Source organism: Rosa rugosa, chromosome 4 (assembly GCF_958449725.1).
Source record: "Rosa rugosa chromosome 4, drRosRugo1.1, whole genome shotgun sequence".
NCBI lineage: Eukaryota > Viridiplantae > Streptophyta > Magnoliopsida > Rosales > Rosaceae > Rosa > Rosa rugosa.
Genome location: NC_084823.1, coordinates 38,004,131 through 38,022,588, shown reverse-complemented (window position 1 = coordinate 38,022,588; position 18,458 = coordinate 38,004,131). Strand labels below are relative to the sequence as shown.

The following is an 18,458-nucleotide window of genomic DNA, read 5'->3' as shown; positions in this document are numbered from 1 at the left end:
CTCTCTCTCTCTATATATATATATATATATAGTGTGTGTGTGTGTGTGTGTGTGTGTGTATATCTCTCTCTATACACACACACACACACACACACACACATGTGTATATGTGTGTGTGTGTGTGTGTGTGTGTGTGTGTATATATATATATATAGAGAGAGAGAGAGAGGCAGAAAAAATAAAAAGAGAGAAAAATAAAAAAATAAAAAGTGAGGGATATAATAGTCATTTTAGGATCTGTTGTGTGAGAATTAGAAAGAATAAGGACTAAACTGTTTCATTTTAAAATTTTGGACTAAACTGTTTTTCATGCAAAAGTATGAGGAGTAACGAGTATTTAGTCCTAATAAATAACTCTCAAAACGATGAAGGTATTTCCGTTTGTAAATGAACCTTGTGAGATTACTCACCTTGAAACCCCCGCTGCGTCTTCAATACAGAACAAAACAGCCAAACCACAAAACAACCGTCCAAGGATACTTCGTCAAGTACCTAATCACATACGGTTTCAACTTAGTAACAATTCATAACCGATTTAAGTCTGAAACCCCTGTTTTGAACTAAAATCCCCAAAGTGGCGCCAATCGAGGCGAACCACATCCGAGACCTCCCAAAGTCTCCGGAATACTTCCACGATCGATATGTCAAACCACAAGTCGATCGGACGCTCAGATCCTCACGGATCGAATAAATCAACCGGTATGAAACTGTAAAAATCATAACAATTTCATACGAACTCCAAAATTTGCGTATTATATATCGAAACGCTAGTATCGACGAGTAGAAGACATATAATACCAGAAACAGTCCCTCACATGGCCGGAATACCGCCAGAACGCTACCACAGGTGGTGACGCATCGCCGCCAGCCAAAACTCAATATTTCACAAAACTCCCAACATCAAAGTTGTTCATCTAAGCATGCTTATGAATTTTCATAACTAGCTCGAAGTCAGAAAACAAGCATAAATGGTCGAAAACTACCTCACAACCTTTGAATTTTTGCTCAATCCGAGTTGAACCTATTTCCACGTAAATCGATCCAAACAAACACCATAGATTGATCCAGAAGGCTCCCACGAAGCCAAAGAAGGAAACTTGAAGCCGTGCCGTCGCCGGAGCTACGTTTTCCGGTCGGATTCGAATACCTCTATCTTCATCGCCTTCTAGTGCCGCCGTGGGTGAGAATCGCCACTAGAGGATGCCAGAGGGACGACCAGATGGAGGAGGCGAACTGATCTGGGAAGTTTCGTCGCCGGAGCTCGCCGGAAAAGTCGGGTCAGGTCAGGCGGAAAACTTTGATTCTGAAGGAGTCGACCGAGAGAGAAAAGAGAGAGAAAAAGGGTTTCCGAAAATGGAAATGTGATTAATGAAAATATTTTCGGAAATTCCTTATTTATACCAAAATGGAAAATTCTTCCAATGACCATAACTTTCTCATACAAACTCTGATTTTCGCATTCCGCATGTCCACGAACTCGTATCGATGCGCTCTACAACTTTTGTGAAGGAAGTTTCCCGAGAATCCCAACGTATAAAAAGTCAAACTTCACACGACCCCCTAAACTGTGAAATTCGAATAATTATACGTACGAAAACCATTCCACTTCACATACAACCTACGAATAAAGTACAATAACAATTATTCGTACAACTGATCCATTATTAATTACCAAAATTAAATAATGAAAATCCAAGTCATCACACCGAAGAAGCGGGCCGAGCATTGGATCTAGGAGAAGACCCGCTGCCTTATCAGCTTCCGCAGCGAGGTCGATGGCCTCTTCAACACCTCCAAGTCCAACAAAGAAAGCACGAAGACTTGGATTGCAAAACAACCAAAACAATCACAGATGTATCTGATCGAATTAACACAAAATTCCATTCCTCCTTTGAAATCGCCTCAACAACATCAATGCAGACCTGTTGTAAAATGGGCAATGAAGAAGAAGAACCAAGAAGACGTTGCAGAAACCCTGAATTTCATTTTTCGTCACCACCCACACCTCCACCAAAACTCGAACTCAAATTCAAAATCCATTAATATCAAGTTATTAACTACAACAAAAACACCAGCAAGTAATGCTGTAATGATATAGATGATCTCTCCGCCCTCCTCCTTCCTCGAACTCAAGTCCCACTTTGAGTACCGTCGAAGTTTCCAGAGAACCCAATCCAAATCCAAATCCCAATCCCAATCCCAATCTCAATCCCAATTTCAATTTCATCCTCCAAAATGAAGGACATAGTCTTCTCGAAGCCTTGCTTGTCAAAGATCTGAAATCGGCGATGAAGTGCGCCGCCGATCCTTTCGTTGGTGTCAACAGCGTCAGCGCCGTGTGCCTGAAATAGAGGAGTACTGAGGTGTTGTTGCGGGAGGAATTGGCGAGGACAACCAGTCTTTTTAAAGAGTGGTTGATCGAGGGGAGAGGAAGAAGACGAGAGGTGGAGGGGTGAAAACAATTAAAGGTAAATCAGTCTTTTTACCAAAAAAAAAAAAATATTTAAAATGTTTTTACCAAAAAAATATTTAAAATTTCAGTTATAGGGCAAATCAGTCTTTTTACATTCATTTTGTACTTCACGTGCCTCACACAGTCACACGTGGTAAATTTAACGGTGCCGTGACGGAAAGTTGATTTAGGTACTACGTTGACAAGAAAATATAAGTCCAGGTATCACATTGATACGTTTGAAAGTTCAGGTATCATTTTGACAGTCCTCAGATTTAAATGTCAGTTATAGGGCAAATCAGTCTTTTTACCTTCATTTTGTATCTCACGTGCCTCACACGTGGTAAATTTAACGGTGTCGTGACGGAAAGTTGATGTAAGTACTACGTTGACAAGAAAATATAAGTCCAGGTATCACATTGATACGTTTGAAAGTTCAGGTATCATTTTGACAGTCCTCAGAGTCTCCGGACACACTGTTCGTGCATTTTTTCAAAAAAAAAAAAAAACTCATGGTTTGGAAAAAACAAAGAAATAAAAGGCAAAAAAGAAGAAAGTGAGAAAGTCACTCTTATGATTGGATGTTGACACGTGGGGGAGTAGATACTGTTATCCACTTTGTTTGGCCTGAAGGACAGATCTTCGAAATCCAGTCAGCCAGTCAGTATGAACTCTGAAACGCCACGTACATTGGGCCCCACAGATGGCTACGCGGACAGCTTGGCCTTCACGTCACAGCTTACCACCAGACGTGACGCATGCAACCACGAACCACCCACCACCACTTGGCGACCGCGTACCACCTACCACCTTACCTTATCTGCACATCCGACCGTCCAAAATTTCCGGCGGAAATCGACGACGCTGTCAAATCCGATTATCAGGTGGGGGCCGATCTCTCAATGGCCGACTATTAGGCAGTAGGTATCCTCCCAAAAAATAAAGTATTTCAATTTATTTTTAAAGTCTTTCTAAATGTATTTAAGAAATATTTATGTACATCTATCATTCTAAATATTATTCTATTTTTTCTGTTTTATCTTTATTTAAATAAACTCAGCAACCTTTGTTTAATTTAACCTAGCAAACACAATAGCAAGCTGAGCATCTCTAAGGCTCTTGAGGTTGCCCAGATCATATGGACACCATAAAAAATGATATCTAAATTATGTTACCACGGATAAAAGTTATTCAGACGACAAGAAAATTAGAAATACATGCACAAATAAACAACTGAACAATGAATCCTTTGGTCAAAGACCAAGCTAGGGACTCATAACTTGGGGTAAATCACAATACAATTCTTTCCATTATGCAACTACCTCCAGAACATGAATTAACAAGGGGATTATGATGGGTGGGAGCACGTGGAAGATAGACTGTGTGGTCAACTATGATATCTGGTGCATGAACATCGTTTTTCTCTACTTATTCTTGTCATGCCGCTTCCCAAAAAGACTCCACTAGATTGCAGGTCATCTTCATGACAAATAAAACAGTAGACTCTTTCAGCCTGAACAGACTATGAATGATAAGATATCGATGGAAGCCATTTTCAATTCTGAGGCTATAGGAACCGTCTCAATCTTGGTGGTTTATTTTGTTGCAGGCCGTCGTCAGTAAACAATAGCAACTGCTATACTTGTGGGTTTGTGGGTTTGTGTATGCTGGGTGTATTATGACAAGGGCAAAATTGAAAAATACAGAACAATCTTTTAATTGCTGGATATATTAAGAAATTTACTGGATTGGAATAGAAACACCCTCTTTTTAAAATATTAGAGACAGGTAGGTGGCTGTGGTCTGTGGACAAATTCTTGGTTTTGTATAGTGTTCTTTGTTTTTAGTTTTGAAAAAGTCCATTTGTCATAAAATTTAATTTTGTGATGAAGAAAAAAGAATATCTATCATCAACGACCTGTATCACTCCTTGGGTTAGGCCTATGGCATTAGCAATCACACCTTTTAAAAGTTTACAAGTACTATAAAAAAAGAAAAGTATAAAAAGAAATAAAAAATAAATTGATCATAGTATCGCCCTTTATGTAAGAATAATTCCTCTCACCTAAAAACTAATTCTTTAAGGGTGCAAGAATCATTTTCTAAGTAATCTTAAAAACATAAAAGCCAACACCAATAAATCTGTAATCCAAAGTTAGGAACCTCAACACAATCACATGCGTGCGAGGTTCACAGGAGGTTGAGAAACAACTCATAACACCAAAATATTATTGCTCTAAGTGAATATCCGGATCACTAAGACCCAGAATAACCTAACTCCACAAGAGAAACCCTAGTCAAAGCTTAAACCAGCCGCTAACCACCACCACCACTGACAGCCAAAGCAACCTACCACCTCCTACATCCACAGGGAGATATCGTCACTGCCAGTGAGCCAGTGAGTACATCGACATAAAGGGAGGCGGATGAACACTAACAAAACCAGTCCCACAAGAAGACAATATTATCATAGGAGCCTAGAAGAAACACAACTTGCAACCATCATCACGTTTCAGAGAGACTCGGGACAAAAAATCGACTTGACGCGGAGAGATATGAAGGAGTTGGTTGTTGCAATGCTAACCTCACGGGGCCATAGAGTTATCTTCAATTTCATAATACTAGTCTGCAGTTACATGTTTTGCATGTGCAAGAATTTTTTTTCACTAAAAAATTAATATCTGTAAATAGTGTTAGATATCTGCAAATAGTGGGTAGGGGAAGTAAGGGTAATGTAGATAGTGGGTAGGGGTAGTTATCCGCAGAAGAATTTTTTTTTTTAACTTTTCTGTTATTTTGTTAATTACATTTATATCCCTAATTTATTAAATATTAATTTAATATAACTTATGGTGTGAGGGTATTTGAGTATTTTCACGTCTATTTTGGCTAACAAACCCTCTTCTCTTAATAATAGTATAGATATATTAGTCTTATTTATCATGTATGTTGTTATTATTCTAATATACGTACTATTATCTATTATCATGTAGAGCAATATGATATTTGAGTTTATACTTTAAATAGGTAAATTCATTTTACCTCGTTGAAGTTTACACTCATAATCGTCTGAATCCCCGCACTTCTAATCTGATCACATATACTATTGTACTCTCCAGTTTGATTAATTATAATCAACTTTAATTTAATTCATTATTTTCTTCATAATGATTTTAAACGTAAAGTTGAAAGAGGTAAATTGAATTTAACTAGAATTATAAATTAATACTTTTGGAACAAAAATGTAAAAATTCTTAGGTTTGCAAACCCCTTTTGAGATTCCAATTGCCCCTTTTGGTTGATTCACACAAGGCTTCATTAGATTACATTTTCAGAGATAATCAATGAAGTCATCAAACTTTTCGATCTCCATTAAAATAGTGTCTCAATCACCACATGAAAAAAATTATTTTTGTCTTCCATTTCTATGCGTGTTGTTTATATTAGAAACACTAGGAAATTTCACGCACGTCTTCGAATTCCAAATATCCAAAACCAAAGTCCTCCTCCCTAGTACAGATGACTTGTGGATTAAGAAAGCTTATATATAGCCTTTCTTGCAGGTATTTAAATACCCTGCTACATCAAAAGAGTTGAGTTGTCATTATCGAATGTTAATAATATCATTGTAGTCGATGCATGGTTCAAAGACACCTTTCCAGGAATAAGTTGAATGTAAAAATGAAGTTGGTTTGATCTTTAAATCTTCTTCTCCTATAAACAAATCAAAACAAGAGAAATAAACCAATTAAGTCACACAACTGAAGACAACCTAATTAATAGTCAACTATTGATCTTTGATTGAATTCTCAGTCTCGTGTTTAAAAGCTCCTCGTTCCATTTATTTTCCTAATCAAATTTGATTGAATCTTTATTAAAGTAAAATTTAGCTTCAAGACTTGTAAGCCATCTTGCTGTTTTTGTAGGATTTGAGCTATGCTCATCTAGAACGACTATCATCTTACTCGCTCCTCTTTTACAATCCATCAAGGCGGGTTGGCCTAGTAAGTTTTCAACATCAATCTCCAGCACCTTGTGGACTTTAAATGGTTTTTCTGTGCTTGATTCCAGTGCTGATATTGCTATCATCAAGTTTTGAAAAAAATGCACCGACCTAGAAAAGACTTTTGGTCTAGTTTTCGAGTCTCTGCATGTTGGATCTCTAGGTTATTGCATTGTGGAATCACCAAGTCAAGTCAGAATTCTCTAAGGACACGTTTACTTACTTGGAATGGAATGGAATGTAATGGAATGATTACGGAGTAAAAATACCCCTGTGTTTAGTGAATCGGAATGATTCCAGGTAAAAGAATTCTTGTGTTTACTAACACATGAAGGAATGAGAATTGGTGTAGGTCCCACCTATTTATCAGTAATCGATTCCTGAATACTCAGGAATTCGATTACGAAGGGGGGAGATGAGTTTAGGAATCATTCCTCCGGAATCAATACCGATTCCTTTCTTCTCCCATTCCACTTGTCTCCGATTCATGATTATTTTCCATTCCAAGTAAGTAAACGTGTCATAAATTGATTTCATCAGATCTTGTGCATCTTGTAATTATATATGTAGAGAATTGATTTGATGAGATCTTGTGTATCATGCAATTATGTGTAATTATCGTATGCAAGTTGCCTTCTACTATATACACTGTATCCTTGTAATTCAATCTATCAATGAGAGTCAATTTCTACGGGTTTATCGATTTGCATGTCGGATTAGATACGCTAGTACCTCTTGGTTTCTACTTTTGTCTTTGTTCGTGAGATCATGTGGTCTCTCGCTTCATTTCGACCTAGAAACTACCAAGCTCCATATGCCATGGAAAACCCTAACTGAGCTTCTTGCGTCCAACAATTAGTCATCACTGTCATTTACTCCAACAACAAAGAGAGCTGAGGGGTTTTTTTTTTTTTTTTGAGGAGAACTGATGGTTGAAGTGCCCCACGCCCCCACTGAGATTAGCAAGGCATATCATTCTTGAAGCTGACCCGGGCTGCCGTTTGGTTCCCATATGGAGCTTTACCTTCGAAACTAATAAAAACACATTCGATCAACAAACCAATAGCCAAAGCAAAGGTCCTCCCATGCAAATTTCTAATATTAATATAATAAATGGAACCGGGTGTGAGGCTTAGCCTCCTAACTAGGCTGGGTTCCAAACCTCTTAAAAAAAAAAAAAAAAAAAATAGCAAAAGCAATGATACCACCACTTAAAAACAAATAAAGCAGAAAGAGAAAACGCCCATTAATGCATAAACCTGTGTCACAACCTGAAAGCTTGATGCACAAAAACTTAGATTGAGTTATAGTTCACAATTGCTTGTCGAGAGAGAACTGAGCATGACATGCTTAAAATACCAACATAGTGTTGAAGGAGACCTCACCACTTGCCTCAAGGTGCTGCCTCACAACCTTGTCAGATGCCAAATTGCCAAACATGCCCGCTATGTGTTGGAGAGGAAATATCCCAACTTATAAGTGGGTGGTTCAAACCTAATTGTACAGATGCATTTTTGTGATTAAAACTCAACACTTAAACGGATAGTTAAGTTGGAACAATATCAATACAATGTTGGATTTTAACATTATGTTAGAAATCTTTCAAACAAGGGTTGAGAGAGAAGATGAGGACGAGTGGACGACCATCATAATCAAGTGTCAGTTTTTCATGATTGAAATTATTTTGTTTTTGTTATAAAGTGATTAATAAAAAAGGTAAATGATGAAAAAGTTGGTTTAAGCACAGATCATATTTCAATAGAAGTAAAAAGCAAGACGCGCACAGACTAACACGTTTCTCCTCTATCACCAATAGAAAACGACAGAATCTATCGCCAGTTCGCCACCAGATATTCTCACTTCTAAATCGCCGATCACAACAAAATAGAGTATTCTTCCTCAAAAAAAAAAAAAAATAGAGTATTTTGGCAGACACAAGAAAAAAGAAAAAAGAAAAAAGAAAAAAAATAAATAAAAACAACTCGTCGCCGTTTTGAAAATTTGACGGGAAACGCAACTCCTCTGCTCCCAGCTCCAAATAAAACCAAACCCACACACATAGCATTTACCACCTTCCCTTCCTCCATCTCCCTCCCTCTCTCTCTCTCTCTCTCTCTCTCTAAAATCACTCTTCACTTCCAAGCATGGCGGAATCGGTCGAGCTTCCCAGTCGCATCGGAATCCTCCCCTTCAAGAACAAGGTTCTCTTGCCGGGAGCTATCATCCGAATTCGGTGCACTTCACCCAGCAGGTCGGCGCCTTTCATCACACAACTCTTCTCGATTGCTTTGCTTTCTCCAAACAATTTTTTTTTTTTGGTTTGGTGGGAGAGATTTGTGCACAGTGGAGTCTGAACTCAGCTCCGACCGTGCAACTTTTTGGAAATTGGGTTGGTTTGGGCCAAATGGATCAATATTATTCTTTCTCGAAATTGTGTCCTTAGTTTTCCGCTTAGATTTCTGTGATCAAATGTTGAAATAGTTTGTTGCTGTGGATTTTCAAGTTTTCTTCCTTCTTCTGCTGAATACATTGTTTGATCATGTATTTTTTTTATTTTTTTATTTTTAGGTTATTAATGGTTAGGTAGTGTGGAATTGTGAATTTGTGCCGGAATTGATGAAGGTATGGGATGATTTTTTTATTTGATGCAGTGTGAAGCTGGTGGAGCAGGAGTTATGGCAGAGGGAAGAGAAGGGATTGATCGGCATTCTTCCCGTTCGAGACGCCGCTGAGGCAGCAACCGTGGGTCCTATGTTGTCTCAAGGTCATTTCCTTTCGTTTTCTCTTGTGATATGCTGCTATTATAGAGTATTTTCAAAGATGCTGCTGTTTTTTTTCTTTCTCTTTTGACTATATGTGATAGCAGTCCTGAGAGGAAATTTTTCCGTGTTGGACTTTCTAATTTTAGGCATCGGAAGCGATTCTGGTGAGCGGAGCTCAAAAGTTCAAGTTGGCACATCTGATTCTCAAAGAGTGGATGGCAAGAATCAGCAGGATATTCATTGGCATACCAGGTATACTTGAGAGTCAAAACTCTGTTTTGTAGTGTACTGAGTGGTATTTAGCCTAAAGGTGTTTATACTTTATGTCAATCAGTTTAACTGCCTTTAACACTTAAAATGGGCCATCAAAGTGGTTCATCCTCTCACCTACATTCTCTTGATTTGATCAATCTATATTCACGTCTTCTGTTAGGAAATTTTTTCAATTTGTGGTTGTGGACTAATTGTGACGAAATTGTTGGATAATCTCTTAGGGGAGTTGCTGCGCGTGCTCTGCATCTCTCAAGAGGAGTTGAGAAGCCAAGTGGGAGGGTTACATATGTAGTTGTCCTTGAAGGTTTATGTAGATTCAGCGTCCAGGAACTTAGCACAAGAGGAACATATTATACTGCACGGATATCTCCTCTTGAAATGACAAAGTCTGGTAACTTGTTAGCTTCTTGCTTGCTCTGTTGGTACAAGATATTAGTGTTTGTTGCTTGATTTTACTACATATGGTTTGAACATCCTGCATTATCTTGTTTTGACTTATTGTTTGACTTGTTTGAATATCCTGCATTATCTTGATTATCTTTCGTATTTGTTATCTTTAGAAATGGAGCATGTGGAGCAAGACCCTGAATTCATCACATTGTCTCGACAGTTCAAAGCAACTGCTACTGAGCTTATTTCTGTTCTTGAGCAGGTAATACTTTATGGTATTATTATCTTACCTGTACTGAGACAAAATAGAGAAGAAAATCATATAAGCATTTTTCTGTACTTAGTTCTGTTCTTTCCACATTTACTTTTATTTTCATTTTGGTCTCTCCAAGATTTTAGGTCTAGCAAAAAGTGGCTTTGACGATGAATTACAAACCACAGACAGAAAGTTTCATATTTTCAAATCAGTAACTTTAATTTTTATTTGTGCTCGCAGAAGCAAAAAACTGGGGGAAGAACAAAAGTTCTTTTAGAGACTGTCCCGGTTCATAAGTTGGCAGATATATTTGTTGCTAGCTTTGAGATAAGTTTTGAGGAGCAACTGTCTATGTTAGATTCAGTTGATCTAAAAGTAAGACTTTCAAAAGCTACCGAGTTAGTCGACAGGCATTTGCAGGTAAGTGGTTCATTGGCCCTGATTTTAGCACATTAATATTAGACTTCTTTTATTATCTAAGGATTCATGTTGGTTTTATTGTGACAGTCTATACATGTAGCAGAGAAGATTACACAGAAAGTTGAGGGTCAATTATCAAAATCACAAAAAGAATTCCTTTTACGCCAGCAGGTTAGCTTTCATAAGTTTTCACTTTTTAAGTTCAAAGCTGGATTCCTAACAAATTAGGGATGGGGCTTCCAAAAGGACTGTTGTATCAATTATGTGCTACAAGTCCTGATCATTATTCTACTTCTTTTCCTTCTATATTGAACAAATTCAAGATGAGAGCTATAAAGGAAGAGCTCGGTGACAATGATGATGATGAAGATGATGTAGCCGCCCTAGAAAGAAAGATGCAAAGTGCAGGAATGCCTTCAAATATCTGGAAGCATGCACAGAGGGAGTTAAGGTGCGATTTTCTTAGAATACAAGGTTTAGGGGTTACTGACTTGCGGAACCTAAAGTGATTCTGGTCACCATATATTTTCAACATAGATTGTCATGCTATGGTTATTAGTACTAAGAAAGCTTTTTGTGGTCTCATTTTTAATCAGCTTGGGCTTTCTTTAATATATGGTTATGGTTCCCAAAAAAATAAGTGTCTGACATTGGAGAAAAGAACGATGACACTGTTGTTTGCATAAATTTGTTATGTAGCTTATGTTTACAAGTTGCCAATGTTGGTGTGCTAAGATTTCTCTAAATGTTTGTTCTCAACGTACTTCGGAGAAAAGAAGATATCAATTGGTACATATTATTACACTTCTAAATCTGATGCCATGTGAATTGTGCATGTCCACACAGGAGAAAAAAAATCTTGGTTTTCTGATTCAGATGTCACTAGTAATAAAATTTTGTTTTTTTTTTTTTTTGTTTTTTGTTTGTTTTTGTTTTTGTTTTGGGACCAGAGAGATACAATCATGTTCTCCTCTATAGATTTCTTTTAAGCTTGTTGCATGATTGAGACAATGTGCTGCGAATACATTTACCGCCCAATAACATTCATTTTCCAGTCCTGCTGGTGACTGATGAATAGTTGACAGTGGCTTATGGCCGTTATTGACTACAAATTATGATAAATGTGAATATCAAAATGATACTGAAACTGAAATAGACCATTCTTCCTCTGTGTTTTTTTCCCCCTTGATTTTGACTTCCACTGAAAAGGATAGTTAAGTTGCGAAAGCTTCATTAACAGGACCCTGGTCTAGTTGTCCCCTTGTGATGAGAAATTCAATAACAATACTTCATGATGAGCAAGTTGTAAATTATATTTGTCAAATTGCTAATTTTGGTAAAGTTCAATTCTTATCCCACTTGCCTTCATTGTTTTGTTCAAGTAGACAAATTGTACTTGAATTTCTATAGTCAATATCATCTATTTACTTTATTCTCTTCATGTTTCAGGAGGCTTAAAAAGATGCAACCCCAGCAACCTGGATATAATAGTTCACGTGTTTACCTGGAGCTACTTGCTGATCTTCCCTGGGAGAAGGCTACTGAAGAATTTGAGTTAGATTTAAGGGTTGCAAAAGAACGTCTTGACAGTGATCACTATGGTTTAGTCAAGGTCAAGCAGCGGATTATTGAATATTTGGCCGTTCGTAAGGTGCCTATTTGTGTATCTCTAAATTTTAATGTCTTGTATCTCAAAATTTGATGTTTATATGTTAGTTACTTTTCATTGCAGCTCAAACCAGTTTGATGTTTATATGTTAGTTACTTTTCATTGCAGCTCAAACCAGATGCCAGAGGCCCTGTGTTGTGCTTCGTTGGCCCACCAGGTGTTGGGAAAACATCTTTGGCATCATCTATTGCTGCTGCCCTGGGCAGAAAGTTTATACGCATATCCCTTGGTGGTGTCAAGGATGAGGCTGATATTCGAGGGCATAGGAGGACATACATTGGAAGCATGCCAGGGAGACTCATTGATGGATTGAAGGTATTTTTATTCTTTTCCCCATCATGAAGATGTTGGATGCATATAGCAGCTAACATTTATCGGAATTATTTTGTATACCAGACAGAGAGTAATGGAATTAATTAGTAGCTAACATTTTCTTAATAATTTTTATTTATTTTAGAGAGTATCTGTTTGCAACCCTGTCATGCTGCTAGATGAAATTGACAAGACCGGTTCTGATGTGCGTGGTGATCCGGCTTCGGCTCTATTGGAGGTTCTTGACCCTGAGCAAAACAAAACTTTCAATGATCAGTATCCTTTTCTCTGGCTATTATATTCTTACTATAGGCTAAGTTTGAAGCAATCTGAAATGCCATCTCATTTTGTGAATCTCCAGTTTGACCTATAAGCGTCTTGTGCTTTAAGCTTAAGTCAACTCTTGGAGAAAATCATCTTCTACATAAAAAAAAAAAACGAGATAATTATAGATCATCAATATCACTTGTGACATGATGGTCTGGCTTAGTATCACTTGAATTCTGAATTTGAATTAGGATAAGTATATGAAAAATCTCCAACAGACCTTTCCAATCAGTCCTGTCTATGTCATTCCCTTCTGCCTGCATGGGTTGGAGAGTGGGGTTCTTCACGTAGAGCTGTTCCATTTGAAGTTTTGAACATTCATGAGCTAGGTTTAAAATAAGGTCTGTTATTCAAATGCATGTAGTACAACTAATAGCATGCATTATAACTTATAAACATCCTATTGCTAGAACCAGTATCGGTCACTATCTCTTGAATGTGACTGTTTTCAAGTGATTCCTTAATTCAAGGCCTATAGCTATTTGAATGTTCCATTTGACCTTTCAAAGGTGATTTTTGTGGCAACTGCAAATAGGATGCAGCCTATTCCACCTCCACTCTTGGACAGGATGGAAGTTATTGAGTTGCCTGGGTATACACCTGAAGAAAAACTGAAGATAGCTATGCACCATTTAATTCCTCGAGTTCTTGATCAACACGGGTTAAGCACCGAGTTTCTTCAAATCCCAGAGGTAATTAGTGCATCCAGTAGTGTTCTTATGAAGTAGTAATGGTGCATAACTGTGTTAGCCTCGATCAGATTTTTAGACACATTGTAGCTGTCGTAGCCTTTTAATGACTGTTTTCATTCATGACCAGAATCTATACATATATATATGATATACTGCCTCTCTGTTGTGGCAGGCGATGGTGAAACTTGTCATTCAGGGGTACACCAGAGAGGCTGGTGTTCGGAATCTGGAGAGGAATTTGGCTGCTTTGGCTCGTGCGGCAGCTGTGAGAGTTGCGGAGCATGAACAAGCTGTCTCAGTGAGCAAAGATGTGCACTCGCTTGCTTCACCGATAGTGGAAAGCAGACTAGCTGATGGAGGTGAAGTGGAAATGGAGGTTATTCCAATGGGTGCAACTAATCATGAGATATCAAGCACTTTCAAGATTTCTTCGCCACTGATTGTGGATGAGGATATGCTGGAAAAAGTATTAGGGGTAATTATTCTTGTTATTTTATTAAATAGGACAGGTTGATTTACAGTTGGAGTAAACATCTTTTGTGCGTAAAACTGAGAAATTAGAGTAGCTGGAATTGCCTTTAGGTGTGATACAATCTAAGAAATGTGCCATTTGACAAGTCCCAAAGTCCCAACTCCATGATGTGCAATTTTCATGTTGATTCCGCTTGTTTGTTAGGTACTGCTTTTTAGTTAACAATGTACTTCAGGGGTTTATGATTGGGAGATTCTTGAAGTGATTTTAACTCACAATGGAATTGAAGGATTTGGGATTTGGGTAGCCTCTTGTACCATTTTCCGTTCAAACATTCAAGCACTTCTTGAATGATGTGGTCTAGAAATAGGACTACATTTAATAGCTAATGTATTTTGGCTTTCTCATTTATTAAACTTGCAATTGACTTGCTTTATAGCTTAAGAGATTCTGAGGTCTTATGTTTGTTTTACAATGCAGCCTCCAAGGTTTGATGACAAGGAAGCTGCAGAACGGGTTGCAACACCTGGTGTATCTGTTGGGCTTGTTTGGACTTCTGTTGGTGGGGAGGTTCAGTTTGTGGAGGCTACAGCAATGGCGGGAAAGGGTGAATTACATCTCACTGGTCAGCTTGGAGATGTTATAAAAGAATCAGCACAGATAGCACTGACATGGGTAAATTTTATCTTAAGATTTCCTGATTTATTTGATGTACTAGTTCCCCCCTATTTTTTCTTGAGTCCAGTATTTCTGGTAGTGCCTTGATGATAATATTTTTGAAATTGGTCTGATTGCTTTTTCATGCATGCCCGGACCTCGATTATGTATATGTATGTGTGTGTGTATATATGTGTTGTATGTATTGCATATAGAGATGCATCTACCGAGTGCCTGAAAATAGATGATTGTAAGCGCCAGAAGCAACACATACACTGGATTGAACAATTGGCTGCTATGCTAGCAACTTAAAAAAATAACCTATTAATCAGTGCAGTCATTAATCCAAACTTCTTATTTTAGGTGCTCACTTTGTGGGCACCGAATTTTGGCACTCACTTTTTGGGCATCTATTTTTAGGGACTCACTTCATGGTCACCTATTCTTAGGCGGTCACTTCATGGGCACCTATTTTTAGGCACTCTGTGCATCTGTATTTATGTTACTATACTAACTACTTATTGCAATCTTGCTCTTGTCAATGGATTTGATTATCCAAGAAGTTAATACAATAGTTTGTATAGGAACTGAACGGTAATCTTCTCAATTGTTTGTTAAAGAACTCAACTCATTGTCTTTAGCTTTAACCTTATAAGTAAGGTTTTCATGGTGATAAGACCATGGTTTAATGAAAAAGAGGGCTACATAAGTTAATCCTTTATCTCCTTCAGGTAAGAGCTAGGGCAACAGATCTTATGTTGGCAGCATCGGATGAAACAAATCTTCTGGAGGGTCGGGATGTTCATATACATTTTCCCGCTGGCGCTGTACCTAAGGATGGGCCCTCCGCTGGTGTGACACTGGTAACTGCACTTGTTTCATTGTTCAGTCAGAAAAGAGTAAGGGCAGATACAGCAATGACTGGAGAAATGACATTGAGGGGTCTCGTACTACCGGTTGGTGGTATCAAGGATAAGGTATGCTTACTCACCCCATGACCAAGCCTTCTTATAGGATTATACTTTGTACATAAGTCCGTCTGCATGTATGCTTTACCAAATGAATTGACATTTTTTTGCTTTTCACTTTTTTTATTTTATTTACATCGAGTATGCATGTCAAGTACTTTAACGAGTATGCATGTTGGGCATGCTGACATGATTCATTTTGTTACACACAAATTCTCTATGTCTTTTTTTTTTTAGAGAAGTTCACTTTTATTACTACTTTCATTTTCATAATTTCCAGGTTATGTACTATTGAGCATTCATTCATTCTTAGCATCTTATCTTATCCATAACCATCATTTAGCCTAGTGGATGCTTGGTACATAATAACATAATTATTTAGGCTTAAAACTCCTTGATAATGAGGAAACAATGCAAGAAGGTGGTCTCAGAACCAGTAGAAAGTAGGCTACCTCTTCAATCCACTTGATAAAATCCAATCCAAACTCAAATGCAGATGGTGTTTTCATGTTTGAGAAGTGAGAAGGTCCAGATCATGTCATGAAAGCGAAATAATGAATTGGAGAAGAAAAACAAAATAGTTTATTTTGAAATAATATATGGAGGCTCTTTTGTTGAACATGTTTCTTTATTGTGACCACTTCATCATATTTTATCAACTAATTTCTAATCGGTCATTCTCCATGGAACTTCATTTAAACCCAACAACAGATTCCTTCCAAATATCTAAGCAGTTCCAAATTTCCTAGACTTGGAGTTTTGTGTGCGGTGCACATTGGTTAAAATTTCATATTAATTAAAGGTGTGCGACACATTTGGTTCATTAGCGAGATATTTTAGTGTTAGATGAGACTTTGTAGACGTATTGGAGACAAGGTTGTTGACGATCAGTGTAACTGCGTAAGCTACTCTAATGTAGAAATCATATTTACTTTCTTACTGTTTTGCTGTTTAAGCAGACTGGGGTCTGAAACCTAAAACATATCAAATCACTGAATAAGTGACTTAGTGTCCTTATTTCATTCTTGAGGCTCTACCCATTGAACCTAGATATTAAAAAAAAAAAGTTGTTTGAAACTTGGTTGTCCACTATCTATTTTGTTCTGGCATTCTGATAGCGGGTCTGTGAAGCCACGGCCACCATTTGCAAAATGGATTGAGATAGTTTACATAGATTACAGTATGCTTGTATCACTTGCAAAAGGCTATCAAAGCATTCGTTTTCCCTTATATTTTTAAAAGAACCTTCAGGTTTTAAGTCATGAAATGTAGCACGTGATGAGTAATATTTTGCATATCATCAAGGAGCTAGAATTCTCGCCGTTGATCCATCTACATTTACATTGCTGCAGGTGTTGGCAGCACACCGTTGTGGTATTAAAAGAGTCATTCTTCCAGAGAGAAATCTGAAGGACTTAACTGAGGTACCATCAGCAGTGCTTGCCGGTCTTGAGGTAATTCTGGTTTTATTGGCTGGTGCTTCTCAATTGTATTGTTTTTTGTCATAAGATGAATTTTGACCAGATGTTTAAGTTTTACATCTTTTCAGCTAATTAGGTGTTGTATTGTCAGTTGTAGTTCACTTCGATAACGTTTTCTCTGTAGGAGTAATTGTGGTCAAAACCTAACTTGCCGTCTTATTCAAACCTTTCATATCAGATTATAGTTGCAAAGCGAATGGAAGACGTATTAGAGCAGGCTTTTGAAGGTGGATGCCCTTGGAGACAGCATTCAAAGTTATGACAGGGCCTTCCGGATATCTTTACACACTAGTGATTGAAATACTGAATTGCCTACGCTGGTTGTAGCTGGCACATGGAGGTTACTAATTGTTCAGCAGCTGTTTTAGCTGCAAAGACAGAAGAAATAGTCAATCACTTCAACCAGTCATGGCTTGGGATAAAAGATGAATTGAAGCGGTAATGAAGGGATCTTTTGTGAATTTGGATGAAAATTCTCGGTATGCATAATGTTCTTCATCCCCATCAGGCTGCATTTACCGAGGATGGGCAACTGCTACATTTCTTTGTAATGTCCCTCTGCTTCCTTGTATTAAGTTAATTGTAATTACAAATCTAATTATCTCAATCTGTGTAAATGTCATTGATTATTTGAGCAAGGAAATACTCAAATACATGCCGTTTCGTTCACCCCTTCACTCTTTTTTTTTTTTTTTTGTTACAAAGGGGACCTAAAGAGGCCCAGAAAACAGAACAAAACTAAAAATTAGCTACGCATGACCACTAGAAGGTCCGACACCAGATCTTCTAACTCTAGTAGCTCCATCAAAATCTTCAAGACAAACATTAGCAGCATGAACAGGAGGAGCATCAAATTTGATGACTCCATAAGCATGATCAATGCTATTCTTAGCAAGGCAATCTGCCACCATATTGCATTCACGATAGATGTGCTTTAGGGAGAAAGATTGAAACTTCTTGATCAAAGCATTGAAGCAATCAATCAGAGAGCCAAGAGGATGGATAGAAACATCACTATCAAGAATAAGTTTCACCAAAATTGCAGAATCCGACACAACCTCGGTCTTAGTAATATGACAAGCAAGAGCTTGCCTAAGGCCATAATACAAACCCCATGTTTCTGCATCCAAAACCTCACCAATGCCTAGGTTTACTTGAAACCCTTTGATCCAATCTCCAGAGGGAGATCTGATAACACCACCAACACCAATTTTGCCAGACAAACTATTTCTAGTACCATCAACATTCAATTTACAAAAACCAATGGGAGGTTTTAACCAATTGAGTAAGTTGAGATTATAAGCCTTATCTAAATCCACCTTAG

General features: G+C 37.7%; 1 protein-coding gene across 1 annotated transcript; it reads left to right on the top strand.

Annotated features, from left to right (window-relative positions):
* The first annotated feature begins 8,431 nt into the window (after positions 1-8,431).
* LOC133741943 (lon protease homolog 2, peroxisomal) lies at positions 8,432-17,803 on the top strand. Its single transcript, XM_062169652.1, has 17 exons — positions 8,432-8,706; positions 9,107-9,219; positions 9,364-9,469; positions 9,712-9,881; positions 10,051-10,142; positions 10,377-10,556; positions 10,644-10,727; positions 10,880-11,007; positions 12,006-12,207; positions 12,334-12,540; positions 12,683-12,813; positions 13,343-13,556; positions 13,729-14,031; positions 14,509-14,703; positions 15,417-15,662; positions 17,006-17,107; positions 17,313-17,803. Exons 1-17 carry the CDS (start codon positions 8,600-8,602, stop codon positions 17,394-17,396), a joined length of 2,664 nt encoding a protein of 887 aa, XP_062025636.1. The 5' UTR covers positions 8,432-8,599; the 3' UTR covers positions 17,397-17,803.
* Positions 17,804-18,458: the final 655 nt, after the last annotated feature.

Bases quoted from the DNA above. Each gene is read 5' to 3' on its own strand.
- LOC133741943 (XM_062169652.1), top strand. From the start codon at position 8,600: ATGGCGGAATCGGTCGAGCTTCCCAGTCGCATCGGAATCCTCCCCTTC. The intron at 8,707-9,106 runs GTCGGCGCCTTT...TATTTGATGCAG, and splicing joins CGGTGCACTTCACCCAGCAG to TGTGAAGCTGGTGGAGCAGG. The intron at 12,208-12,333 runs GTGCCTATTTGT...TTTTCATTGCAG, and splicing joins AATATTTGGCCGTTCGTAAG to CTCAAACCAGATGCCAGAGG.